Source organism: Strongylocentrotus purpuratus, unplaced genomic scaffold, assembly GCF_000002235.5.
Source record: "Strongylocentrotus purpuratus isolate Spur 01 unplaced genomic scaffold, Spur_5.0 spur5_scaffold_3, whole genome shotgun sequence".
NCBI lineage: Eukaryota > Metazoa > Echinodermata > Echinoidea > Camarodonta > Strongylocentrotidae > Strongylocentrotus > Strongylocentrotus purpuratus.
In genome coordinates, this window is record NW_022145609.1 from 25,328,973 (window position 1) to 25,356,804 (window position 27,832).

At 36.8% G+C, this 27,832-nt stretch overlaps 1 protein-coding gene and 1 long non-coding RNA gene across 2 annotated transcripts in view; one reads left to right on the plus strand and one right to left on the minus strand.

Moving 5' to 3' along the window:
• Positions 1-311: 311 nt before the first annotated feature.
• Positions 312-27,832, minus strand: part of LOC105439653 (nipped-B-like protein) — a 55,659-nt gene continuing 28,138 nt past the window's right edge. Inside the window, exons 15-37 of the mRNA XM_030996168.1 lie at positions 21,501-21,603; positions 20,782-20,880; positions 20,376-20,522; positions 19,742-19,876; positions 18,680-18,832; positions 17,691-17,939; positions 17,038-17,178; positions 16,484-16,577; positions 15,778-15,935; positions 15,168-15,365; positions 14,208-14,274; positions 13,321-13,375; positions 12,697-12,832; positions 12,161-12,268; positions 11,613-11,816; positions 10,668-10,814; positions 10,277-10,400; positions 9,331-9,445; positions 8,637-8,811; positions 7,828-7,929; positions 6,499-6,738; positions 4,863-4,970; positions 312-3,512 (exon numbers count right to left, since the gene is read on the minus strand). Of these exons, the coding sequence (XP_030852028.1) occupies positions 3,450-3,512; positions 4,863-4,970; positions 6,499-6,738; positions 7,828-7,929; positions 8,637-8,811; positions 9,331-9,445; positions 10,277-10,400; positions 10,668-10,814; positions 11,613-11,816; positions 12,161-12,268; positions 12,697-12,832; positions 13,321-13,375; positions 14,208-14,274; positions 15,168-15,365; positions 15,778-15,935; positions 16,484-16,577; positions 17,038-17,178; positions 17,691-17,939; positions 18,680-18,832; positions 19,742-19,876; positions 20,376-20,522; positions 20,782-20,880; positions 21,501-21,603 (3,121 nt within the window). The 3' untranslated portion in view covers positions 312-3,449. The remainder of the gene's footprint in view (positions 3,513-4,862; positions 4,971-6,498; positions 6,739-7,827; positions 7,930-8,636; positions 8,812-9,330; positions 9,446-10,276; positions 10,401-10,667; positions 10,815-11,612; positions 11,817-12,160; positions 12,269-12,696; positions 12,833-13,320; positions 13,376-14,207; positions 14,275-15,167; positions 15,366-15,777; positions 15,936-16,483; positions 16,578-17,037; positions 17,179-17,690; positions 17,940-18,679; positions 18,833-19,741; positions 19,877-20,375; positions 20,523-20,781; positions 20,881-21,500; positions 21,604-27,832) is intronic.
• Positions 22,975-26,358, plus strand: LOC115928634. Its single transcript, XR_004066127.1, has 2 exons — positions 22,975-25,041; positions 25,081-26,358. It is a non-coding gene; the product is annotated as an uncharacterized LOC115928634 (long non-coding RNA).

The following is a 27,832-nucleotide window of genomic DNA, read 5'->3' on the forward strand; positions in this document are numbered from 1 at the left end:
ACGGATACCCGGTAGACATAGTAAGTGAATACATGTAATAAAGTATTTGACTCTAATACCAGCATTTCACTAGGTGACCATGCATAGATTATGCTCAGGGCTTTAATTTGTCAAAAATATAGGGTTAGCATCAGGGCTGTGATTTGGGTTAAGGATAAATTCAGAGTTAGGTTAGGGTAATTTGATATAATGCTGGATCAAGGGTTGAAGTTAGGAACTTGGTTAAGGATAGAAATTTGTCACCAGAGCCCGTGGTCATACCATCCTTCATACACCACCCAAATACAAAATATGACTCAATGACACTTTGATTTAGTAACACGTAAATAACATGCTTTTAATAACATTTCAACTGAATCTTTCTTTTCAGTCCAACTACCAACAAAATGACCTTCTTTAGAACAAGTTTAATTACAGACAGTGAAAAAAAGGGAACAAAAGTATTTACTTGGAAGTACTACAAAAACCTTTGTCTTTATGTACAACCTGGCTATTTACAGAACAAGTAATCGAATCAACAAGTTTTTAAAAAATCATTGTGCTTTCCCAATAAATACCCACACTTGGCCCGATGATAAAAATCAACTGTCTATCAATAGCACATATATCTAACTTGATCACAAATAGGATATAAATAAATCCCAATTTGTACACTTTTAACTCTCCTTTTTACAGTTTTTTTCTTTATACAATCAATTTACAAGAAAATGCATGTTGATTTAACATACAGCGCAACTCTACATATCTTTGGAACCTATCGATAATTTTGATTTTCTTTTTGAATGAACAAATATTACAAGACACTGGTGCCAAAAAAAAATCCTTTCTTTATTCAGTTCTTAGGACGACGTTGTACCTTAAAGAATATCCTACAAGTAATCTATGACCTGGTCTTTTTGTTGTCATTCTGGCGGTGTAACTGGGATTTAGCTACAGAATTATGGTTTATGAGATAAGGTGAACTTTTGGCACTCTATAAATCTAAAGAACCAAATGTATACACTTAGCCACTTTTTCATCGACCATGTCACAATGCTTATCAGTGAGTATTTTGCCTAAAAGTCGGCTTGCAAAAGTAAAAAGCTTAGATATAATCTGAATAAGATTAAGACATTTTACTTAGCCAAGCCAAATGCTAAGTAAAATACTTGCTTAATCTGCCTTCTGAATTGATTACGGCCCCTGGGACTTGAGCTACTACCCTTTCCTGAATACAAACCACGAGGATAAATTGTCTGTGAATTTCACAACCAACCAATTTTCATTGAGATTTATTGGTTTTGGACATAACTGAGATAAACAGCACAAATGTGTACGCAAAACCTTTGCCTAGTTCAGAGTGATTAGACACATGTCTTCCCCTTACATTTCCATCACAATATGAAAACGCATCATAAAATTTGTCTTCAGCATTTATATTGGTAATTTCACCATTAGCAGATACCTAGTTCTGTAAATCTCATAAATTACTTTCTTGTACAAAAATATGATAACACTTGAATAAGATTTCTCAATTTTACTCATGTCCATCATAATCTCATAAATATATTATTTTGCAAATTGAATATGGTTTGTTTTCCAAAATCATTCATAATAAATAAGTTCATGAGACCATCATATAAATCTTAAGGCCGTTCCTAGTCTGTTATTCTTATTTGAGACTGTGAAAATAAAGAATTCAAGTAACGCAATATAAGTTAACATTGCAAATATTGGTCATATGTTAAATTCCACAATTGAATTACCATTGTTTATTCTTGAGCTAAAATCGTTCTAAATATTCCGAATGAAAACAGCCATTTGTCTGATTGTCAATATAATCATTTCAAAAGAATTGCATAAGTTGCGTAAGACCAAAATGAAATTTCATGATCTAATTAACACAAGATGTATTCTGAAGATGGGAGAAACTGTTTGGCAGAGAAAAAGAAAGGATCCCATTCCAGCACAACAGTTGAGATGAGAAGCGGAAACTTTATATATTAAGGTTTTTTCCCCTTCAGAACACTACCACTGTCCTTTTTTCTCCCATGTATTCAATTATAATTATATTAATAATTTCAAAGAGAATATGTAAACAAAGTTTGATGTGCTATTCTTTTATGTAAAGTCACATGGATTGGAAAATAAAGCCTTCTGGTTATAGTAAGTCAGTTCATCTTTTTCCCCCCAGCATCCAAGCGACTCACTTCAAACTTTACTGATGTCTATGTATTCAGTGTTTTCTTCATTTTGTCTTTGTGCCAAATAAAATAATAAAACTATTCATAAAGTAATCGATAGAATGCATTACTTTTCATTTGATTAAAATAGGGGGACACAAAACGCGTCCAAATGAAACATCAACTTGCAGAGATTGGTCTTGAAGTCCACACTAATTGGGAATGTTTTGGATTGATCAGAAAGCACCATGTAATAACGGCTAAGTAAAATAAAACACAAGCAATACAGACTCTCATGCAATACAACAAATAATATCCAAAACAAAGTTAGAGATAAAGAGTAACATATTTCATCTTCAACGTATTGAGAGTGCTGCAATGAATGAAACCAGCTGATTATTTACTTTCTTCGACTGACCGTAAGTATAATATGGACCATGTCAGACACTGTAGCGCAAATTATTCTTTGCAGTCAGTCCCGTTGATTCCAAGACGAACTGCGACATTAATCTACTCAAAAAAATAATGCATTTTTTCAAAAATAAAGGGACAATGAATCATCTTCCTTCCATATAAACAGATACAGCCAAAACAAAGCCATGGATTTTGAAATCATAACAAAAAAGCTATGTAATTTTTTTTTTTATAGAAGTCTAATCAAGGTGACAATTTTTTTTAGCAATGCAAGTATCTAATTTCCAGTAGAACAAATTTCTTGTCTGCCTTCATTTATCCACTTCACTTTACATAAAGATAATTGAATGAGACAGAAAAAACCTATATTTTTATAATTCTTCTTGAAATGGAAAGCAGTAAAGAAAGGCCTTGTTGTTTTTGCTTTATGATTAATCACAGCAATACAAAGTTTTCAATATATTTTGAAAATTTCTTCAAAACCAGGTTAAAGTAAGTAAAGAAAAATGTGAGAAAGTTCTGTCTTATCATATTTGAATATTTCGATTGACTGTCTGCTACAAAATATAATTCAATAGCAGAGAGTAATGAGAGAGAGAGAGAGAGAGAGAGGGAGAGAGAGAGAGAGAGATAGAGAAAGAGAGAGAGAGAGAGAGAGAGAGAGAGGAGAAAGAATAAAGTGTTGTTCCTTAACATTGTAGTACGTTGAACCCTTGGAGATGAACGGAAACACCATTGCTGAAAGCATATGGGACATTGACAGAAATATGACTTCCTCTGAAGTCCATATATCCAGGATATACTACGTCTACATCCAGAGTTGGGGCAGGTTACCGGTCTCATCACTCAGCTTCCTCCTGAAGATGTGATGATTTACCAGTCTGGGTCCCCAGAGTCTTCCTCCTCGTCATCGTCGTCTTCGTCACTGGATTCAATGTAAGGAGAGGGAGTTAAGGAAGTCATAGAGAACAATCTGGCGTGTGCAATTAAACAATTTACTGCATTACTTAAAGAGAAGGTTGAGTTCTGGGAAGAGGTGAAAAATAATTTGTGACCGTTATCATTTTAATTATGCAAGTGTGGAAGAACATTTGATAAGACATGTTCCCTGAAAAGCATGGCTCTTCAAATGCCTTCATATTCTAAATATGTCATGTAACATCGTAAAAATCCGGGTAGGATTTTTACCCCATGTGTTCATGTAGTCCCATATACATCTTTCTATGTACAGTGTTTGTAACTTTACCAAGACTTGGCCAAATTTCTTATCATTTTGATGATTCCAGAACCTTGCAATACACACAAATTCTTATATGCTAGATGATCAACCTTTTCTGGTCGATTCCACACCGTTTCTTTCACAATGCAATGGCATGACCAGAACTCAACTCCATCTTTAAGTTTGCTTACTTGCTTATATAAGTTTACCTCACTTTATTTACTTATTCATTTATTAATTCATATATCAGTTATCAACATCATCTTTGTCATCATCATCATCATTATCACCATGTTATTATTATTATAATTATGACGATGATTAAAATAATTATGATAATGTCACCATTGCTTGGGTGAGGAAAGCAAACTTTAGTCACTGTGACCCTTAGGTCTCTCCTCCCAGTATAATTGATAATCAACCTTCTTGTTGCAAGAAGCCCAAAGGAACACACTCCCAACATTTGCCCACATTTTGAATCACCCCCTGTATATTCAACATGTCAGTGGAATTGTTCCCCCCCCCCTCAATCTTCCATGGAAAATGATACTGTAGAAATGAGAGCTATTCAAAAAAATGACCAATGCAGCCTCCATCAAAATAGCAGTGCCCATGTCTCTATTCTATTGGACAGGCGAGACATAATTCATTTTCCTGAATAACAATTCTGTAAATGAACTTTTAAACTTTTAAAATTTGCTCTAGGAGACATTTCTTTATAATAATAAAACTTCATACAGGATAAACCAACATTTAAAGAATATTTTAACAGGTATCTCCTTTGCAGAAGGAAGAGCCCTTAGGCCTTAAAAAAAAATGTTGTATTGCCCTTTAGGTGCCAAAACATGGGTCGGTCCGTTGGATATCTATTTTTTTTGGTGCTCCCTCTTTGGGCTAATATTTCTTAGTTTTGAAAGCTTGAATACATATCTTTTTTTATTCATTAAACTTTTTTTATTCTAAAAAAATGGTTTAAAAAAAAAAGCCGACTGTAGATTTCAAGAAAGGGTAATACAACATCTTTTTTCTTTAGGCCTTATGGAATGCTGGTGTTTGTCAAAGGATATTCTTCTCCTGCGTTTCTTCTGTGGCTTTGCTTTCTTTGCACTCGCTCCTCCCCTTCCTCCTCCTTGCCGGCTTCTACTTCTTGCTGGTGTTCGTGATCTCGCTCGTGGCTGATGGGAGAAGTATAGACATAGGCAATGGTTTTTTACAAGTACTGGGGGGTGTTTCACAAAGATCCTAACTTGAACTTATCTCTAAAATGGACTTAACAATTATGGAAAGCCCTAGCACCTTTGAAAATATTTTGTAAAAGATATTTTTAAAAGGCATAAAATGTTGTTGCAAATCATTCATATTTTCTTTTTTCAAGGATATTTCATGTTCTTGATGTGGAATTAATAAAAAGTCTGAAATACTTTAGTTTTCACCTTTTAATATATATATTTTTTAGAGGCTATAAATGGCTCTCCATAATTTTTTAGTCCAACTTAGGATCTTTGTGAAACACCCCCCTGATATTATACAACAAACTGAATAAATTACAAGAATCCACTCGCGAAATGACATGAGCATTTAATTTTAGATAAACTTGGTGCATTACAAATCTCATATACAATCAAATCTGCTTCAGCGACCATCTGTATACAAGACAGACTGCATTTTTGTTTCCCTTGAATATGGTTTCGCATTGAAACCTGTACATAAAGACCACTTTTCATGTCTCCTTGCAGTCTTTATATGCAGGTTTTACTGTATTATAATAATGTTTCACATATTTTTAAATCATAATAAATAATGAATAATCACAATAAAGAATAATAATTTAAACCATGATAATAGTCAAAATAAATGATATCTGAGATGAATTTGGACCAAGTATTAAGCGAAGTATTTAAAGAAAATTAAGCCAGTCGTCCTGATTGCATGTTAAGCCATGGGACACATGGTTTTATTTAATGTAAATTTTAACAAGGTTTAATCACTTTGTTCATATTTTGTTTAAATCATAACCACAGATGTCCTTCATAATAAATGATTTGGATAACAAAAGGGTTCTTATCCATATGACAGCCATTGTACAAAGAAAAGATAATAATTGGTTTCGATTTGAAAACACTCTAAATGAATCTAAACAATACTTGTGACAATATATAACGATTAAATGGTTTTGAGGGGGATATTAGAATGCATTACCTGAGAATATTCATATTGCCCATTTAAAGAGGGCACTATGGTTTTATTAAGGATCCAACTACTAGTTAATGATAAATAAATGATGTTTATAAACATAGTATTAAGTGTTATACAAAGTACAAACGTACCTACAATCAAACCTACTTTAGCGACAACCTGAATGAAAAGACCATCTATCTAAAAGCCACATTTTTTGTTTCCTGTGAACACTAATTTTTTCATCAATTGGAGGAACCTGTACATAATGTCCACCACATAAAGATCACCCCTTGTTTCCCTTGAGTGATCTTTATACAAAGGTTTCACTGTAATATACAGGGGTGATAGTGAGAATTGAAAAAGAAAAAATAAATAAATAAATAATCCCCTCAACCATCCCCCCCCCCCTTGAGTAAAAAAAATAGGCATCGAACAACATTCCCCCCTTTTGAGCAAGAAAATTAGGAAAAATTGGGAAAATAAGGGGTAAAATCTGGTAATTATCAGGCCTGATATTTATCCTACCTTGGCAACAGGTACTGGTGATGGTATGCTTTCCTCTGAGGATTCGTCATCTTCTGCAGAATGTTTCCTCACTTGCCTCATCCTACTGGGAGGGATGTGGGGTGGTTCAGGCGTCTTCCTGGCTGCTGCTGGGCTCGTCGACACGGGCCCTCCTCCTCCTGCTGGTGTAGCCCCGGCGGCACCGTTGTGATTGGTTCCTTCCTCTTTAACATCTTCCTTAGCCTCACCATCCTCACCAGCCTGTCAAGAGGAAAAACAAGAAGTGATTTGATTTGATCTGGGGGGTATTTCACAAAACTTGTCATCAGTGCCGAATGATAGTTTTTGTTATAAGCTACTGAAATCCTTGCTTCTGATTGGTTATCATCAGATTTGTCACTGATTTTTGTAATTTGTCATAGAAAAAAAGGCTTTGTGAAACGGGTCCCTGATCTGACTTAGGGTTTTGATTTTGACAATTGGAACAACTGCAGAAATGCCCATCTCACAAGTAATTCTAATTCTAAACCTAACCCTGATAACATCTTAAACCCCAAACCATAACCCTAACTCCAACCATACTTGTATCCCTGACCCTACCCTTCACCCGAATACAGTGTATTAAACGGGGTGCAGAATTCTGCAGTTAAATTGACTTGGTTCTCATCATGGTCATTTGATAATTGGAACTGCAGAATAGCCCATCTGTCAAGTAATCTAAAGTCTAAACCCAACCCTGATAACATCTCCAAACACCAAACCATATCCGCAACTCTAACCTTACTTGTACCCCTGACCCTACCCCACCCCAAAATACAGTGTACTTATCCGTTGCGCAGAATTCTGCGGTTAAGTTGAATTAGTTTTCATCATGGTCATTTTCACACTTGAAGACCTAAATGACTAGTAAATATATGAACATATGTGTGTTATAGGAAGAACTGCTACATACGAAACTATTTAGAGATAATTCTGAATAGTTGAAATGTGTCCCACCTACTATTATCAAATTTTATCCCACCAAACAAAAATTACCACCGATCGACCACTGATTTATGTTTCCACGTGGCATTGCTATGTACATTGTCTACAAAACCATTTCCCATCAATTTCATTCCATTGCATCAAGTTAGGGGAAAACTGGAGCACATTATAAGACAAAACAAACATTGTCTCAAGAATAGAGACACACAGATACTAGACAAAACAAAAAAGGATGGACAAAATAGTTGTAGGGGATCTGAAAATGATATTGTCCTCATGGTCCAAGCAAAGAATCACCATAATGTCAAGAATGTTCTTGCTTGTAATGTGATTGAAGTATCAACGATTTTGGAAGAAGAGGCCTACCTGGTTCCTGACTGGAGTACCCGGTCCTGATCCAGCCTTGGGTTTAGCTCCATCCTCCTCTTCATCCTCGCTGTCGTCCATCAGTTCCATCAGCTGCTTGAACTGTATCAAGGAATCATAGTAGCAGATTAATAGCATTAGACTGTATCTCTTTTACAGGTAAAACAAAGACTTGTCAGTTTCCTTATGATGTTTCTTATACGTTAGTCACACATATTGTTTCTAAATTCTATACATGTATCGCACATTTATGTAATGTTGTCTGTATAGAGCCACAATGGCATTGATCCATATTACTTGAACATGGAGTTAGCACCCTTGTGACCCCGAACAGACGACTTGTCTATCATGTATTCTATCATAAATAATGTGATGCATTAGCCCTGCATTGTTAATAATAATAATAATAATAATAATAGAACATGACCTCGACTTCCTCTCTTTGTTGTTGATGTATCTATAAAATTGTACATTATATACCATTACTTTCTTTATTAATAAAGTGATATTGAAACAGAAATGTTTGAATACATTGGTATATGGAAAAAATACCATTTACGAACTCCTCTCTGAAAAGAGACACTGGAAACATGACAGCTCTTGGGATAAGCCACGGTTATAGTAAGGCAGTGTTGGGTTCAGGATTGAGTTTAATTAATATCATGTAGTAAATGTTAGAAATTAAGTGTTAGAAATTAACTGCAGAGCAATTGTTGCCGAAGAATGCCTCATGAATCTGATTTTAGGTGGTTAACAAAACCTAAACCATTCTAAAAACTTCAATACTGAAAAAGAAAGTGGGCACTTACATCTAAGTACTCCTCCACGATGTCCCTCTTCTCTTGCTCACTGAGAGGTCCCTTAGGCTGGCCCGTCCTGAGGAGGTCCAGGGCTCTGGCAGGGTTGAAGTGAACCAAGGACTTCCTACTGACGGCCTTCTCGTACACCTTGGCTGCCTCCGTCGGCGAGTATCTGTGTATTGTGCTGTGAGGGGATTTACAAAGGAATGGGCATGGATATTGATTTGATTTTTGTTTTGTTCATACAGCAAGTCAACATAAGTCTTTGGCCTGTATTTTTATTCCCGGCTTTTCATTTTCTCTTCAAAAAATATGATTGTTTCAGGATACATTTACACACTAAAAGAAAAATCAATCAATAGCAAATCATTAGCTCTATAGACTGGATTTTTATAACTGACAGGTCTTAAGTAAAGCAGTTATTACCTGAAGACTTCAAAAGATCAGCCCTTGAGAGGGAAATTTATTCTTGTCCTCTTCCATAACAGAACACTCCTTGCTATCTGGTTAGTTGATAGCTAGTTTTTAGGTTGACAGCTTCTGATTCTCAAAGCTTCAAATTTCAAGTTTTCAGAGAGCTGTTACTCCTCTGAGAGACACTAAAATAGCCTATAACTTATATTGTAATCTACGAGTTAAAAGCTTCTGTTAAAATATAATTCATCTATTTCATTTTTCACTTCTGACTGGGTCTTTAACTTACTTGTCCCTGAATCCATAGAGGTCTTTGAGATGCTGCTTGAGTACCAGTAGCATGATGACAGCCTGAGACGCTACACAGCACTCCAGTAGCTGGGTGGGTTCTTCTGGGATTCGCTCTGCAAGGAACAAAAAGATGATTCAATTTGTTTGACAAGTTAACTGATGTAATAATAATAATATTTCGCTTTTATATAGCGCTTAATAAGTCTACGATGTCTTTAAGCGCTTTACAGATGTACTATTACCCCGGTCATTGGATCTCCACTCCCTGGGGGAGCATCCCAGCCAGGCGTTTCTTGACGCTCAAAAACTGTTTGACCAACAATGACGGTCGCAGCCTACCTATCATATCCTATTGGATGTATTTAAATCTCAAGTCAATACTTATCAGACAAAATCTTACTAGTGAAATCAACGGTTCAGTTGGAGTTAAGATCCCAGGTCAAAATCAAAGAAATCATAAGGTATGGTTCTTATAAGCGTATGAGGTAGTAAAGATGTAGTAGAAGTGGTTATTTTACTCAACTGCTAGGAAAGCAAAAATGCTTGTTAGTAAGCAACCAGAGGACCGACGGCTTTAGGTCCTCTCCGAGAGACCTGGTAATGAGGATTAATGCCTTACCAAAGGACACTAGCACATCGCCTTGGTTTCGAACCCGGGTCGCAGGATTACCAGACCACTGCTCTACCAACTGAGTTATCGCGACTCCTCTTATAAGCGTATAAAAATATAACCAAGACCAAGGGTGGGAGAATTTCAGAAAGAAAGTTCTCAACCCAAAATGACAATGACGAGGTTACTGACAATTGTAACAATTGGTAGCATATTATCAGAAGCGTAAAATCGCTTTGGTCTTCACAAACCTCTCCCTGGGAGGCCAATTTGCCATGTTTCACTTAGCTTGCACCAAGGGTTAAACCAAGCCTGCCGAGAGGCATGAACTTACCGATGAGGTTTTCAGCATCGTCCTCATCATCATCTTCAAAGATCGCCCTACTGGCTGGTTTGGCTGAATCTGAATTCTGAGATGATCTTGAGGGCGGTCTGGATGGCTGGTTGCGAGAAAAGCTCTGAAAAAAATAAATCATAAAATAAAAAAACAAATCGTAAATGGAAGGGTGGAGTCCTGGAGAATCGATTTATTTTTATATTTCAGGATACAACGCTTCTCTTTATCATCAAGTATGCAAGACTCTTGCCTCATCGATGTTCTCATAGCATACACCATAATTTCTTGGTGCGATGAATTCTTATTAAAGAAGCATCAATAAACCAACAATCAACAATCAAAGAGAGAGAGAGAGAGAAATAATGTGGAAATAGTGATTATTACTTACATCTTTGAAAGACTGTAGTAAGTTTGCTCCTGATACAGAGACTATGATTTCTATGTGATGCATAATGAAGAGAGGCTCATCTTGTGCTGCGTAGGGGAAAGATGACAGATTGTCAGCCACAAACACCAGCAGCTTCAGGTCACTTTTCTACACAACAAAAGAAACATACAAGAGAGATGTAAGGAATTTTGTTGGTCCTAACAACTGTGATTATCCCAACTGGCACCAAAGTCTTTTCATGCTCAATTATCAAAATAGACCCCTTAAAAGAAAGCACATACCACAAAATATTACTAACAGCAGGAATTGAACAGACAGTTAAGCAAATATAAACTGACAAAAGTTGGTTATTATTTTTTTGGGTTAAATTCCATTGAAGATGATGACAAATTTATCCATAAACAAGTAGAATACACCATCTATAAATGTTTTAAAAGGTAAGGAAAGCTTTAAGACTAATTTACATTTTCCTGTTGCCTCCCTTCACAATTGATATTCCATTCAATCTTAATATGCTTTATATTGTCAATTTAATCACAATAGGTGTGGCTTGGAAGGACAGAGTTTCGAACTTGGTGTTGCATCGAGCTCATGAAAAGCAAGTGCTGCTTCAAACGAGAGAGACAGAAGAAATGAGGGGAAGACTTCTTAAAGGCTTTCTTGATGATTTAATCGCAGAATGTGGTGCAACATGATATGAAACGCTGAAATGGATGGCTCAAGACCGAGGTACTTGGAGAGAGACTTGATGTAGAATTCTGATTGGGTCATTGAATCTGTCATAAACTGACAGATCACTATTGATGATGTATGCATGTATGAATCATTGCAGATGTGTAGTTCACAGGCCTTTACTCAAGTGCACACATATCATATCTGTTGTAGAAAATACAAGTTCATGAACTTATGACCTTAAGTTGATTTAATATGATTGTCTGAACTCACCACATGCTCATCAAAGAGACTGAGTAGACTGAGAAGAATGGCTCTCCGATGTGACCTGTTGGACCTGATCATTGAATAGAGATGACTGCAGAGGGCGTAGTGATGGTTGTCCGTCTCCCTCATACCACGGATGTACTCTTCCGTCTCAGAGTTGAGCAGCTCCTGGAGTTTGTAGGCCATCTTCAGACCTGCCAAGGCCTTCATCTACAGAGAGAGCAAGGGGAGAGATCCAACAGGTATTACAAACCCAGACGATATACATGGTCTCGCAAGATATTGCAAGACCCCCATTGACTGTCAGCATCACAATCATTGTCAATATCACTGTCATTCTAATCATCACTGTCATTTTAAATGTCACTGTTATCACCATTGACAATATCACTGTTATCATCATTGTCAATGACATTGTTTTCTTCATTTTCGTTGTAAATGTCACTGTCCGTGTTATCATCGTTATCATTGTCACTTTCATTGTTACCGTTATCATCATTATCATTCTCAAAGTCATTGTGAGAGATAACAAGTCAAAACAGTGCTCTACTTGCCTGTATGAAGCCTGGATATCTTCTGTCGATGTGTGTCAACTGCTGGTCAGCTTTCACTCTGATGGCAGACTCTGGGTCACTCCCCATGGCAACAAGGTAAGGTACACACTGGGTTGGAAGATAACGTCAAAATTGGTTTTAAAAATTGTTTGAAATGAAATTAGAGAAATTGTACAAATTTGCGTAAATGTATAGAAATTGTGCTACAGGTCACATGTTTAGGTACCAATTGTACTTGAAATAAACATTGCATTTTAAGAAAATTTGTCAAAATTATTTTATCATTGCTGTTCAAATGTTGATTATGGAGTTGTTTGGATAAGAAGTAAAGAACAAAATAACAAGATATGCCTAAAAATCACTACACTGCAAAGAAAAAAAAACACAAATTCACCTGAAAATAAACAATAAAAAATTGGAGCATTTATACATTTTGTATACTATAAAGCCCGAAAAGAGAATTGGCAGGACCTGAATACGGGAAAAACTCTGAAAAACTGGCATCCCTGCTTAAAAGTAAAATTTGAGGTATTCACCTGTACAGGATGGACTAGACCCTGTCCAAGCGTGAGAACGATGACCTGTAACGATGCCATCCTGACCATGGATTGCTTGTGTAGCATGCATTCCATCACCTGCTTCAGGTACATCTGCATTACAGAGCTGCTCATTCTGTATTGGGGACAATATATTACACAGTAGGTTAAACACATATTCATTACCATCATTCTTTATCAATATAGACATTGTCTATTATCAATATGGTATCTAAGAAATCATATTTTTTAACAGTTCATGTTTTAAGCTTTCCAATGGTATGTGTCAGTTCCTAGTAGGATACATTTTGACAAATAAGCAGTTATCCTGACCACCACCATAACCATCATCGCTGTCATCATTATCATTAACATCACTATCATCATCATCATGACCACCACCATCACCATTGTTGTCATCATCAACATCGCCAAGACCACCACCATCACCATCATCACCAATACCACCACCATCATTTTCATTGTCACCATGACCAACACCATCACCATCATTATCATTATCATCATCACCATCATCACCATCCTCACCATCACTATCATCATCATCAAAGATCATACACTCTACAAAGGATGACAGTTTCTGGAGGTGAAGTGTTTACTTACCCAGATTGTACATCACCCATCTCCTTCAGGTCTTCTTCTTTGGCATGTGCTTTCCCTGAGAAAAAAAAGAAAGAAATTGAGACATTTATCAACTGAACAGCGAAAGACAGAGCCACTTCTACTACCCGTCCTCTCCAACCGGCGTAAACAGTTCTCCTTAGGTCTATAAGCTAAGAAAGATCACCAACAGTCCTTTTCAGGACTACACAAATATTAAAGAAAGAAAGATTATGGAGAGTCCTTTTCAGGACTTCCCAATCCTCCCCCTCTCTCACATGGTGCAACTGCAAGCCTACTGTATAGACTTCATCAAGTCGGCTTTCAATATTCAAATGACATCCTGGCCACCAATAATTTATGTACGAATTTCCAGCTTTAAATGTGATTAATTTCCTATCCTCTTTTCTAATGATATAAACTGTGTGAAAAACAGTAGTCTCTTCTTCCAAGTTCTATACCACATCACCAATTGTATCATTAATAGATTTGTCACAAGTTTTAGATTCTGTTTTATGAAAGTGCTTTGCAACTGCAAGAAAAAGGCGCTGTACCGAATACTCTGTGGATCAGATTTATCAAATACTCTCATATCAGTAGAAGAATTTTTTTTACATAAAACGACTCTTGAAAAAGTTTAACACATCAGGGTCCTGTTTCATAAAACTTGTTTTCAATAGCAAAAGCTAAATTTCTATGACAGACTTGCTCTCACAAAGCCTTTCAACCAATCAGATGCCACAATTTCAGTAGCTTAAGAATAACAGTTCTTGTAACTTGTTATTGATATCAAGTGTTATGAAACAGGGCCCAGGAGTGAATGAGGATTGTAATGATCAATTTCAAATGAAATGAAAGGAATGTGGTCATGATAAATGAAAGGAACTTACATTCTGCATCTGCTTGTCTCATCCTCTCATCCTCTTCTACAAGATATAAGTGAAGATTTCTCACCACCTGAAAGAATATAAAATAGAATAGTAGAAATGACAAACTACATCAGCAACCTTATAAAAATGAATGATGAATGACAATTTAACGTTATCTACAAGGCCCAGCGTTTTTTGGTGATGTTACAGCCCAGGGTTGGGTACAGAAAGGATGGTGGAATGCAAGATGGGTATAGCACAAATTAGGCTCACAGCACACTACACGATATGACAACTACATATATCTGATTTTTGAAGAATTTGCAGTAGCATTTGATATGAACATTCAAACATGTCAAATGATCACGATCTGAATAGTAATATGAATAATAGAATCTAAATTTTAAGGATTTCAAACTTTTTCAGAAAACAAATCATTTACTAGAAACAACTAGTTAAATGATGCAGGAGACGGATGGAGTGCACTTCACACAGTCACTTAACCAATATTGGGGTTTACAAAAGGAAAGAAACTAGTGAACTTATTCAACCCTTCACTTGTCACGAGTGCTAAAACTATGGAAAACAATTGACAATCTAACATCAACTTTCACTCGAAATGAGCTGCACAAAAACTGTTTGATTACATTGAGCATTACCATTACCATAGAAATTTCAAAATAAGTGTAAAATATTTGCTGGAACCGTTCGCTCCGAAAGAAAATATGGCAAATAGAGAGATAACAAGCACGGACAACTATAAATTGACAGGGAGAAAGGGGACTCACTAGGCACAATTGCTTGACCGATATGTTAGGATCTGTGAGGATTTTTCAGTAGAGGTCATTGGATTTCATTTAGCATTAACAGTACGACGGAAATCTAGAAATAAGTAGAAAGTATAGGCCGACGGTAAATTTGGGAAATAAAGAATTAATAAACATGGACAACTATAAATTTAGATGGAGAGAAGAGACTCACTAGGCACAATTGCTTGACCGATATGTCAGGATCTGTGAGGATCTTCCAGTAGAGATCTTTGACTTCAGTGGTCAGCATGAAGTCTGCATGGCGATTGCACAGGAACCCCAGGCCGCTCAGAGCCTTCAGCTTGATGTCTTCGTCCTCCCGGTTGCAGAAGTAGAGCAGGACGTCAAACACCCTGTCCCTCACCGGTATCTGTGGATGACAAGGCATGAAGGGAAATGTATTCATTATCTGGCTCGTCCACTGTAGAACCATTAAGACTACATGAACATTTTCCAATCAATGAGAAGCAAGTCGATAAGGTGAATCAAACTGTTGTGCTTCTAGGACAGTTGTTCCAGCCTTCATTTAGTCACAGACATAGGACTAGAGTTAGGGTCGCAATTAGGTTTTAGGTTAGATTCTAGTTCAGAGTTTTGGGTTAGAGTCAAGGTTACGTAATGGGTTAGAATATCAGGATAGAATTTCAAACCAAATATCAGGTAAAATGATACTTTTGAAGTAAAGATGTCTAACATATTGCTGAATTCTTAACCTCAAGACAGTGAGCAAATGCACCGCTCATGTTAATTCTTCTTCAAGCTAGAAACTGAATATAACTCACCTTGGGTGACGATTTAGAGTGCTTGAGCCCTGCATCGAAATCAAAGTGTTTGCAGAAGAGACCGACGGTGAAGAGAGACCTGAGTAAGACTGGCTTGTTCTTGCTGATAGGGCTGTCCGAGGTCGAGTCATGGTCCGTCTTCATCTTGGCTAGAATGGCTGGACCACAAAAGAGAACAAATCAAATGACATTAAAATCATGGTAAAATTATGATTGAATTATACTCATTAATTACGTGACTACACGTTTGGGAGAGGAAGAAGAAGACTCAATAGAAATTCAATATTTTGAAAGAAAAATGGGCTTTAAGAAACAAGGAGTCCACCTATTAATAGCCTCACATGAACAAATACAAATATCTTTTATTGGAGAATGAAAAAGAATTATGGTACAAGATTCACCTTGTTTAAAAAGTGAATTATATTCTTACCTGCACATGCCAAGATTTATGTACAAAATCTGTACAAATCTATAGTGTTGTCCCACATGTTGAAATACATTGGGGCATTGGACTCCAAATAGTTCAAGACAACCTGGCTCTGGCTTAAAAATAAAAATCTGTTTTGACTCGGGCCTAGTAACTTTAAAAACTTCATTTAAGTTTAATAAGCTGTTCCTTCATACAACTTTAATTCTTGAGTCTTTTCAGTTCTTCCCTTGGAGAAAGTAATGTAATGATACAAAGTTTTACACAGAGAGCACTTACTAAAGTACTTTTGAAAGCAGTCTCTGACTAGTCTGTAGTTGTGAGTCACCCTGTTGACTATCGCCCCTAGACAACTCACACAACTCTGAAGCACCTGTTTCAAGAAAAGATAAATAAACATGAAAGTTAAAATTATTGAACATAGATTTTTAAAGGGCATGATCTTGGATGGGGGATATGCGTAACTAATGAATCTAGATGGTCAATCTAGAAGATAATAATAAGAATGAATGTCCATCAAACAAAATTGATAAAAGATATAAACTAAATGTACGATTTCTTTAAATGGCATACTTACAGGGAATTGCTTTTTATCTATATAGGTATATCAAAACATTTGAGGCCATATTTAAAACTGCAACTCATTCATGTATATTTTCATGAACTTTGTAAAATGCAGATTTTCATCAATTTTGTACAGGGTTCAGATTACTGACGGATTTATCTTGCAAAAACATCACTAAAAACAGAGATTTCTTACCATTTTCAAAGTTTCTTTGTTGTTTAAGATATTAATCTCACAGTATTGATAAGAAAACGTGTTATTTTCTCACCATTTGTCCATGTTTGAGGATGAGCCTCATCATGTCTTCTTCGAGGCTGGCTAGAAACACTTCACTAGGATGGTCCATCAGAGGTACGACCATCTCTATGATCTTGGCAACATTGGAGATCACCATCGTTTCACGTGCCGTCTAGGATGATGATGATGATGATAGAGATAATGATAAGGATGATGATGGTGGTGGTGATGGTGGCGATGATCATAATTATGATGATGATTATGATAGCATTCTGTGCCCTTCCAAAACACTTTGAAATTGTGGCAGCAAATAACAGCTCAGAATTCTCTTTTTAAGGTATAAATCCTTTTAGGTGGGCAACTCAAAAATGTTGTTTGTGTGTAGGGAAGGGGGAGGGGGAATAAGCATGTTAAATCTAGACTCATCTCAGTGATTCTGCTCTTGGGTAAAGATTTCATAGCTAAGTGTAATCTGTTTGTTTTATCAGGGCTTGATGCTAAACATGGGTCCAGGACACCCTGGCCTAAAAAAAAGAAAGAATCACTCCAGAAAACCAAAGACCACTAAAATTGCAATCCAGGCTCCCATGAAAAATTAGCCTTGAAGCCCTAGTTACAAGTAGACACGTTGTCTAAATCTTCATATTCATCAACAACCGCAGAGACAGCTAACTAAATACTCACTGCCACTTTTGTACTGAGGTAGGGTTGAAGAGTGGTTGCGTGAGCCACCATCAGCGTCGGCTTGACCTTGCTGAAGAGATACAGGGTCTGGAGACACGAGACCAGTCTCCTGCTGTTGGCCTTGCCCTCCTCCGACACCTCAGCGGAGCCCCTCTCCAGCCGAAGCACGTGCTCCACCAGGCAGTCGGTGACCTGCATACACGCCTTCTGTACTGGCTTGTAGTGGGCGTCCACCTCACTTTTCAGGAGCTGCAGCAGAGAAAGATGGGGGACAATTTGTTCAGATTGTCTAGTGAAAGAGCTTTAACATGATGCAAGAAAATGCAATCCATTTTGGTTCGTCGAAAGTGCTTATAATATATTTATATTCGACTCTAAATTTGATAAGAACAGGTAAAGAGCAGTCAATAATTGTACTTTTGTAATCCTCTAAACTGTTTTAATGGCCATGAAAAAACAGCACCTCACCCATCTGATTTTAAACCGGATTTACATTGATCTCAGGGACTACCCATTTTTGGAGGAATTTTTTTTTTATCAACAACAAAAAAATCAGGGGAAAAAAAATAAGAAAACCAATCGGGAATTTCTCAGGACTGATTTCAAGGAATAATCCTGCCCAGGTACCTCTGGAACACTTAGGGGAGAGTGGCAATTTTGTTGATTAACGACTTTGCAAAAGATGGGATTCGAACCTTAAACCCTCGAGATTGAGAAGTCAAGTGAATAAACCACTATACCACAACACCTCCACAGAACCACTATGAATCATGCAATGTCAGCATACAATTTACATAGTTTAAGAATTGTCACCCAGAGCCATCTATACACAGAGTTTGGCCAACCCGGTTCGAGTTGGTCACAATATGACGACCACTGCTTTGTTTGGCAAGCACAAAACAAAAGAATATACGCCATATTGTGACCCACTGAAACCAAGTTGGCCAAACTCTGTGTATAGATGGCTGTGTTGTCACCAATCTGCTTACATTTGTAAGGAGTTGTTCTAGCCAATCATAGCCTGTATCTTTACTTGCTGCTACCACTTCAATGATGTTCAGAGCTCTCTGAAGCAGCAGGTTCTTGTTCTGATTTGGCATCGGGGTGAACCACATCTTCTGAAACGTCTCGTTGACCAATTTCTGCAGATAACAAAAACAGAACATTTTATCTAAAATAAATTTATTATCATATTAGATTGATGTATTTCTCTTGTAACAAGAAATTGGTTTGAAATCTTCTGAAACTAATTTCTGCTGATAATTCAAACATCAAAATCAAGTAAAACATCAGATCTCGTAGGAATATTTCTTATGTAATTAGCATATTTTATGTATTTCTCTGGTAACAAGAAATTGGTTTGAAATGTTCTGAAACGGGCCGTTCACTCATTTCTGCTGATAATTAAAACACAAAATCAAGTACAGATCTCGTAGGAATATTTCTTATGTAATAATAATTTAATTGGTGTTCAATGAAGGGTATGATATGAATTACTTTTGTATCTCACCAGTGTAAGAATATTTCATTGGTGTATTTTTCTCTCAATTCAAATCTAATTAGTGTCCAATACAAAGTAATTTCAAGACATATTTTAAAAAAAAATTGTTTTAACGGAGGAGAAACTACACAATCTGTATTATACAACATGGAAAACACAAGACTCCTTCACATCAGCCGCAGTAATCCACCACAGTTTTTGTGTACTAAATAAGTGGCAAGAGGGGATTAAATAGGTAGCTTCGTGCAACAAAGGTCCCAATAGTAAGCTGTCATAGTATTTTGTGGTATGTGAACAAGGCTGAAGAGGATGTCCTTGTTTTAGGTCAAGAAGGCCTAAAGAATCTTGCTTTGACAGGGAAAATCGTGGGAAGGAGGAGTAGGGGAAGAAGGAGGATAGTTTGGATGGACAGCCTGGAGAAAAAGAGAGAGGAGAGAAAGAGCTGGAAGTGGTACTAATAGAGAAGGCTAGGAGCCGAGGGTTGTGGAACAGCATGATCGCCAAAGTGGCTCGATATGGCACTGAGAGAGAGAGAGAGACTTGTTCCTACCTTGATACCCTCCTCATCGTTGACCCTCCTGATGATGCGGACGCAGATCTCTGGAATCTTGGAGAATTCAGGTTGATCAATGCAAATATCCCTGAGAGTCTTGATCACCCGTTTTCGCACGCTGATTCCAGTGTCCTGTTCGTGGGATGAGAGTACGGATTCAAGGAGGTTAGCTAATACAGAGGTTCCACTTGATATTACAGAACAGAATATAGCTAGAGTATTCAGAAAAGCATATCAAATTTTGTCCAGGATTACAAAATAATGTTCTGGGCCCCCGTCTTATAAATAGTTGCTCTTGATCCAAATCAATCGCAAGTCCTCCAATCAATCTCAAGTCCTCCAATCAATCGCAAGTTCGCAGTCTCCTATCTTCTGTGTACATAGTTGAGATTGAAATCAATCGCTAATAAGTTGCATCAATATCAACTCTCTATAATAGTCAAATGATTGATATGTGTTAGGAACTGTGAGGAAGTAATTACAGTAAAACCTGTCTCTAAAGACCACTCAAGGGAGATAAAAAATGTGGTCTTTCTATACAGGGGGTCACTAAAGCAGGTTTGACTGTAGTTTCATGTAGCACATAAGAACCGGGCTACCACCATTACTACTTCTGCTACTGCTAACTTACCAATATTCTTTCGATGAGCATTTCATAGTACTGATCTGTAAGCTCAGGCTGCATCAACACGAACCTTCCTACCAACTCCACTGCTGCTTCCCTCACACTGGTTGACTGATCCATAAACCGACAATGAACCGTCTTCTGCACATCAGCCTAGAAACACACATATGAAGAGAAAATTACATAATAATAAGAAGAAGAAGAAGAAGAAGAAGAATGAAAAGAGCTTACATTGCGCATAATAATATGTAGAATTCTCTATCCGCTTTACATTTTTATTAAAAAAAATAATACATTAACGTACATTGAATCAGAACATAGAATACATGGATATATATAAGCAATTCAACCAGATATGATAGATATTTGAAAAACATTTTTTTAAAATCATTACAACAAGAAAAATTCTTACCCTGGCCAGTATTTTTGGATCTGCGGCTACTACTTGTGATAGGCACTTCATAGCTCTCGTTCGGACTGCGACTGCTGTTTCATTCAATACCCTCAAGATCTGAAGAAAAACAAATAACAGGATTTTCTTTTACCTAAAAAAAACTTGATATGGCAACTGCTGTTTCATTTAATACCCTTGCCAAGGTCTATGTAGAGAAACAAAAAATAATTTTTTTCTTTCTTAGGTAACTAGACATGGCACTTGTTTGAATGTACAAGTATTTTCAAAGAATTAGTTATGGTGCTTGTCGAAAAATGAAATGAAATGTTCAGCAGCATAAGAATACATTAAAATGACTTTGGTTTGAAAGGAGTACATCATTTAATACAGTTACACATGGGATTTGCCTTTGTTATAAACTTTCTTTGGACAACTTTGAATATCACCTTCACTAATTCACACTTACATTAAAGGACAACTCATAGAAAATCATGAACACATGCTGCTGGCCAAATGCACACAAACATTACTAGGCAAAAGCAAGAAGGCAAACTTCTAATGCATCACATATTTCATTATCTTTGCTTGAAACTTTACCATATAATTCAAGGTAAAATTTTCTTTTAACACATAAATGATCAACGTTTTTGCTGGAAACGCTTAGTTTGTTAATAATGTTTTAAAACAGATTAACTTATGAATTCAGGCAAGGATGAGAGCTTTGAAAAGATACTTACTTGTGTAAGATAGATATCAAAACTCTGTGAGAATGGTCTTCTTGACGCAAGGTACCTCACTACAAAGGCGGCACTCTCGTACGTGATGATGTTCCTTCCTTTCCTGTATGGTAAACATTAGAAAGGAAAGGTTGAGGATGATAAATAATAATAATGAATTTATATTCCAAGGCGCACAATTTGATTATTACCCCGGCTTTAGCCTAGCTGCCATTACGGCGCTGCCAGGTCCTGCCAGGTAAGTTTTGGCTAAAGTAATTAAGGGGAAGACTGCCTTCTTTGCCTACACATCATGCATCAGCTAGATAAGCAGGACAAAATAGAGAGTTCTCATTTCATCATAGATACATACAAACATCTAAATGTTCACTATCACAAAGGCCAACTTCAGACTTATAATCATCCCTAATACTTTCACTTTCTAAAATTCAAAACTTATCAATAAACATTATCCACATCAATATTATTTTCTCCAAATCCTCACTCATTTGGCCTTCTGATTTTTCTGCTTTTCACGTCAAGAAAGTTACTACAATAATGTTAGGATTGCCTTTCGAAGAGAGTGTTTAGTACCTTTTCATATGGTATAAACATTTCCCTCCTTCATAACCATTTCTTATTCCTGTTATACTAGGGCCCCGATTACAAGCAGTCTTGCTTCTCAGGGGCCCGGGCCATTATTAATTTTATGTTGTTGTTCTTTGGTATTATTCTTCTTTTGTATTGATATTTTGTATATTTTGTTGTTTTTAAATGGTCAATAAATGAAATTAAATTATAAGGAAGCTAATTATCGTTAATGGCAATATTGTATATGTGGAGCCCCACAGAATACCCCCCCCCCCCCTATTTTTTGTATATCTTTGACTATGTATGTATGACACAAGTATATTTCTAGCCCCCATATAGTCCCTCCTCTTAGTTAATTAGGTACCCCCTCCTGCGAGAGTGGCCTCACCCACAACTAACCTAAACACACCAGCTGGGATACCAGGAGTGGCTTCTCACTTTGTTTTTGCCACGCATCTCAGTCAACACCTTTCTTATTTTGTCTTCCTTTAATAGGTAAGAAAGAATCTTATATTATTCAATTGTGTTATATTCTTGTTGTTCATAATATGTGTATTTCTAAACTATTAGCTTCACTATTCACATATCTTGTATTACTGTGTAAAAAGAGATATTAATGATCTTTGCCAATGACTTGTTGGATTATATGACATGTGGACTATGAGAGGAAATATAAGAAATGCCATGTGGGAAGAGATGCCATGTGAGGAGAGATAATGTCATTGATGAACATAGTAATCACTTGTAGAAATGATAGGAAAGTATTATCGTGTGTGTGAGATTGATGATTATGTTGTTTGATTTAGACAACATTTTAAGTAAGTTTTGAGAAGAGAATATACTTTATTACTGTCAGTATATTTGTCTTTTGCTCAATATTCATGTGTATATATATATTCTTTGCCAAGGACATGTGCCATTTACTATGCATTATGCCAAAGCACATTGTTATATATTTATAGTTTGGTTAGATACAGTTTAATAGCGAAATGGGTTGTTCGAGTCCAGATTATCTTTAACTTTCAGTATTATGGTATGAGTGAGTGTGGACGCACCATGTGTATAATATTAGTGTGTTATTAGGTTATGGCAGTGCGTTCAATGTGAACACAACTTCTTATCAGAGTTCTTAATCCCCTCTCCCCCAAGCTTGACCATCCACTGCAATGCATTACACGCACACAGTGTAGATAGAGTATATGCTATACCCAAATGCTATGTTGAGAAGTGTTAGAGATAGAATGTGTTTGCTTTTTGACCCATGCTGGAAAATGGTATCTTAGGCAGGAATGAAAGTTTGGTAGAGTCAGCAAAATGAGAAGACAAAGGATTTGAGTTGGGGAATACACTTGTTGAGAAACACATGGTCAAATTGTCTAATAGTTAGCTAGTGATGGATGGGTTGATGAAATATTGTAGTTGAAGACTTGCATAATCACTGTCGGGAATTCATTGTATTATATTGTTAGGAATGATAATTCAGGTTAAATGTGATTGGGAATTACTCTCTCTCTCTCTCTCTCTCTCTCTCTCTATATATATATATATATTATCTCTCTCTCTCTCTCTCCCCCCCTCTCTCTTTATATCCTCTCCCTCTCTTTCTCTCTTTCTCTCTCTCTCTCTCTCTCTCTGTAAGGTTCACCCTTCCTCTTTCACTCTCACTTTGCTTTGTATATAACCATGAAATGAATATACATGTATTTAGTAAAACTATTGGTTGTTGATATAGATTAGAATATGAACTATGTATGTGTAGATGAGATTACAGTTAGAGGAAATCGTAATGGGTTGTAAGTTTGCTAAAGCTATATAATTAGTGCAGACTGCAGACTAAGACTATTTGCCAGTTTTGTGAATATTGTAAGGAGTTTAGGATATAAGTTGTTGAAGATGTATCTTTTCAAGCTCAGTAGTCTCGCTGAAAAAGATAGTATTAGATCAAAGTGATGCAGATGACTATTGGAAAATACATGAGCTATAGTTAAGGAAGAGTTATAAGTTTATTCAGTATTAATGTGAAGTCCTGAGACAAGAAGTAACTTGTGAATTTAGGGATTAGTGAAGGCTGAGAGTAGAATTACATTCTAAGGGTCCATGTGCACAAGGGATCCTCAGTCTTGGAGCGTAAAGAGTAGAAAGCTTATTAGGCAATAGTATAGGGATGATTATGCCAACATTCTTGTATTAGGTCTATATATGTGATTTCTTGAAAGAGACGCTAAGTGAAGAGTTATATGATTAGAAGCTAAAGTAGATTGACTGATACCGCAATGTTATAGACATTTGATAAGGGTTAAGTTATTTATTAGTAGCCAAGTTATGATTATGAGATCGATGAAGAGTTGCACTTTTACATAAAGCATGGAAGTAAGGATAGTTTCGTTTAGAGATAGTAAAGTAATGAAACTAACCAGATGATGTTCTTAGTGATATAGTAAGAGAACACGGAGAGCTAATGAATTCAATGTATGCGAACAGGTAGATTTATTTGTGTTTAATACTTGAAGAGTATTGTTAATGTTATGCCATTTGATCGTATATATGTTATTGTAAGAAAAGACTGTTATTGTAGAAGATTAAGTAATAAAGACTTTGTTTTGCCATGCATCCTAGTCAACACTTTTCTTATTTTGTCTTCCTTTAATAGGTATGCCCCCCTCCCTCGGGGTGTGGGCGCTACAAATTTGGCGACCTTGCCAGGACGGCCATCGTCGAAGAGACACGAGGACGATGTGCTGTCCTATGACACGAACAGTTGGATCAATCGACAGAGAAGAGCAGCGAGCAAACGATACAGGACCAGAAGACAGAGTGACGGAGAGAACCTGATTTGACAATGACATTGGCTCAGCATCAGAGAGAATGGGACAAGCTGCAGAGAGGAGAAAAGGCTACTACGAGCGTGCAGTATGCAGCAGGGTGCTACAGCAAGGAGATATGGTTCTGGTGCGAAGTCTGGCCCCTCCAGGTGGCCAAGGGAAGCTTCACCCTTACTGGGAGGAAATAGATGGCGGAGCAGTGAGTGGAGTCAAGGATGTCCAGGGGTTCTCCAAGCCGCCACCCTCAACAGCCCAGCCACGGCCTGCACCGTTCCAGTACCGGTATGACCCACCATTCTACCTCCCCATCAAAGGCCATTACAGATGCAGACGCAGTAGCCCACCAGCAACCAACCCACTACCAACGTCATATGACAGAAGAACAGCTTCAATTTTCCTAGCGAGCGAGTCAATCATTGAGGAATGCCTCAAACAGATTCTTTTTTTTTACAGTAGATGCATCGATGTATAGAATCATGTGTGTTGTTTAGTAAACCTGATATAGGAGTGACGCGAAGAATTAGGATGAAGCAAGTTGTTAATCATTTCAGGAATGGTGGTGTAATATAAAGAAGCAAGCGAATAAAGAAACAAGCGATGACACGCGATTGTGATCTGTTGATCTAAGTGATAAAGTCTTTGGAATGACTCGAGACGTTCCCAAGAAACCCTCACCGTATGTCAGATACGTCCATGGAATGGATTTTGCTTGTGATGTTTATGTTTCGCAAAGTTGATTTGTATGGAAAGGAAAAGCCACATAGTTATGATATGATTTTATGATAGGTAATGCTGAGACTTCGAGAGCCTATTAGGTCGCTAAACCGATTCGCAACACGTGGATGAACTCGATGTGCAACATGTATTTCACAGAGGAATTGGAGCACGATGATTTGTGAGCGTAGCATTGACATGGACTATAAACAATCATGGACTTAGTTGATACATTACATCTGTACTTCATGGCGACATTGAACGAGAACTATATGAACGTTAAAAATGTTATACTATAATCATGAATTATTGATGTAAATGTTTGGAAGTTGAAATGTCCAGGAGACATTTATTTTTGGAGGGGAAGGTGTGGAGCCCCACAGAATACCCCCCCCCCCCTATTTTTTGTATATCTTTGACTATGTATGTATGACACAAGTATATTTCTAGCCCCCATATAGTCCCTCCTCTTAGTTAATTAGGTACCCCCTCCTGCGAGAGTGGCCTCACCCACAACTAACCTAAACACACCAGCTGGGATACCAGGAGTGGCTTCTCACTTTGTTTTTGCCACGCATCTCAGTCAACACCTTTCTTATTTTGTCTTCCTTTAATAGGTAAGAAAGAATCTTATATTATTCAATTGTGTTATATTCTTGTTGTTCATAATATGTGTATTTCTAAACTATTAGCTTCACTATTCACATATCTTGTATTACTGTGTAAAAAGAGATATTAATGATCTTTGCCAATGACTTGTTGGATTATATGACATGTGGACTATGAGAGGAAATATAAGAAATGCCATGTGGGAAGAGATGCCATGTGAGGAGAGATAATGTCATTGATGAACATAGTAATCACTTGTAGAAATGATAGGAAAGTATTATCGTGTGTGTGAGATTGATGATTATGTTGTTTGATTTAGACAACATTTTAAGTAAGTTTTGAGAAGAGAATATACTTTATTACTGTCAGTATATTTGTCTTTTGCTCAATATTCATGTGTATATATATATTCTTTGCCAAGGACATGTGCCATTTACTATGCATTATGCCAAAGCACATTGTTATATATTTATAGTTTGGTTAGATACAGTTTAATAGCGAAATGGGTTGTTCGAGTCCAGATTATCTTTAACTTTCAGTATTATGGTATGAGTGAGTGTGGACGCACCATGTGTATAATATTAGTGTGTTATTAGGTTATGGCAGTGCGTTCAATGTGAACACAACTTCTTATCAGAGTTCTTAATCCCCTCTCCCCCAAGCTTGACCATCCACTGCAATGCATTACACGCACACAGTGTAGATAGAGTATATGCTATACCCAAATGCTATGTTGAGAAGTGTTAGAGATAGAATGTGTTTGCTTTTTGACCCATGCTGGAAAATGGTATCTTAGGCAGGAATGAAAGTTTGGTAGAGTCAGCAAAATGAGAAGACAAAGGATTTGAGTTGGGGAATACACTTGTTGAGAAACACATGGTCAAATTGTCTAATAGTTAGCTAGTGATGGATGGGTTGATGAAATATTGTAGTTGAAGACTTGCATAATCACTGTCGGGAATTCATTGTATTATATTGTTAGGAATGATAATTCAGGTTAAATGTGATTGGGAATTACTCTCTCTCTCTCTCTCTCTCTCTCTCTCTATATATATATATATATTATCTCTCTCTCTCTCTCTCCCCCCCCTCTCTCTTTATATCCTCTCCCTCTCTTTCTCTCTTTCTCTCTCTCTCTCTCTCTCTCTGTAAGGTTCACCCTTCCTCTTTCACTCTCACTTTGCTTTGTATATAACCATGAAATGAATATACATGTATTTAGTAAAACTATTGGTTGTTGATATAGATTAGAATATGAACTATGTATGTGTAGATGAGATTACAGTTAGAGGAAATCGTAATGGGTTGTAAGTTTGCTAAAGCTATATAATTAGTGCAGACTGCAGACTAAGACTATTTGCCAGTTTTGTGAATATTGTAAGGAGTTTAGGATATAAGTTGTTGAAGATGTATCTTTTCAAGCTCAGTAGTCTCGCTGAAAAAGATAGTATTAGATCAAAGTGATGCAGATGACTATTGGAAAATACATGAGCTATAGTTAAGGAAGAGTTATAAGTTTATTCAGTATTAATGTGAAGTCCTGAGACAAGAAGTAACTTGTGAATTTAGGGATTAGTGAAGGCTGAGAGTAGAATTACATTCTAAGGGTCCATGTGC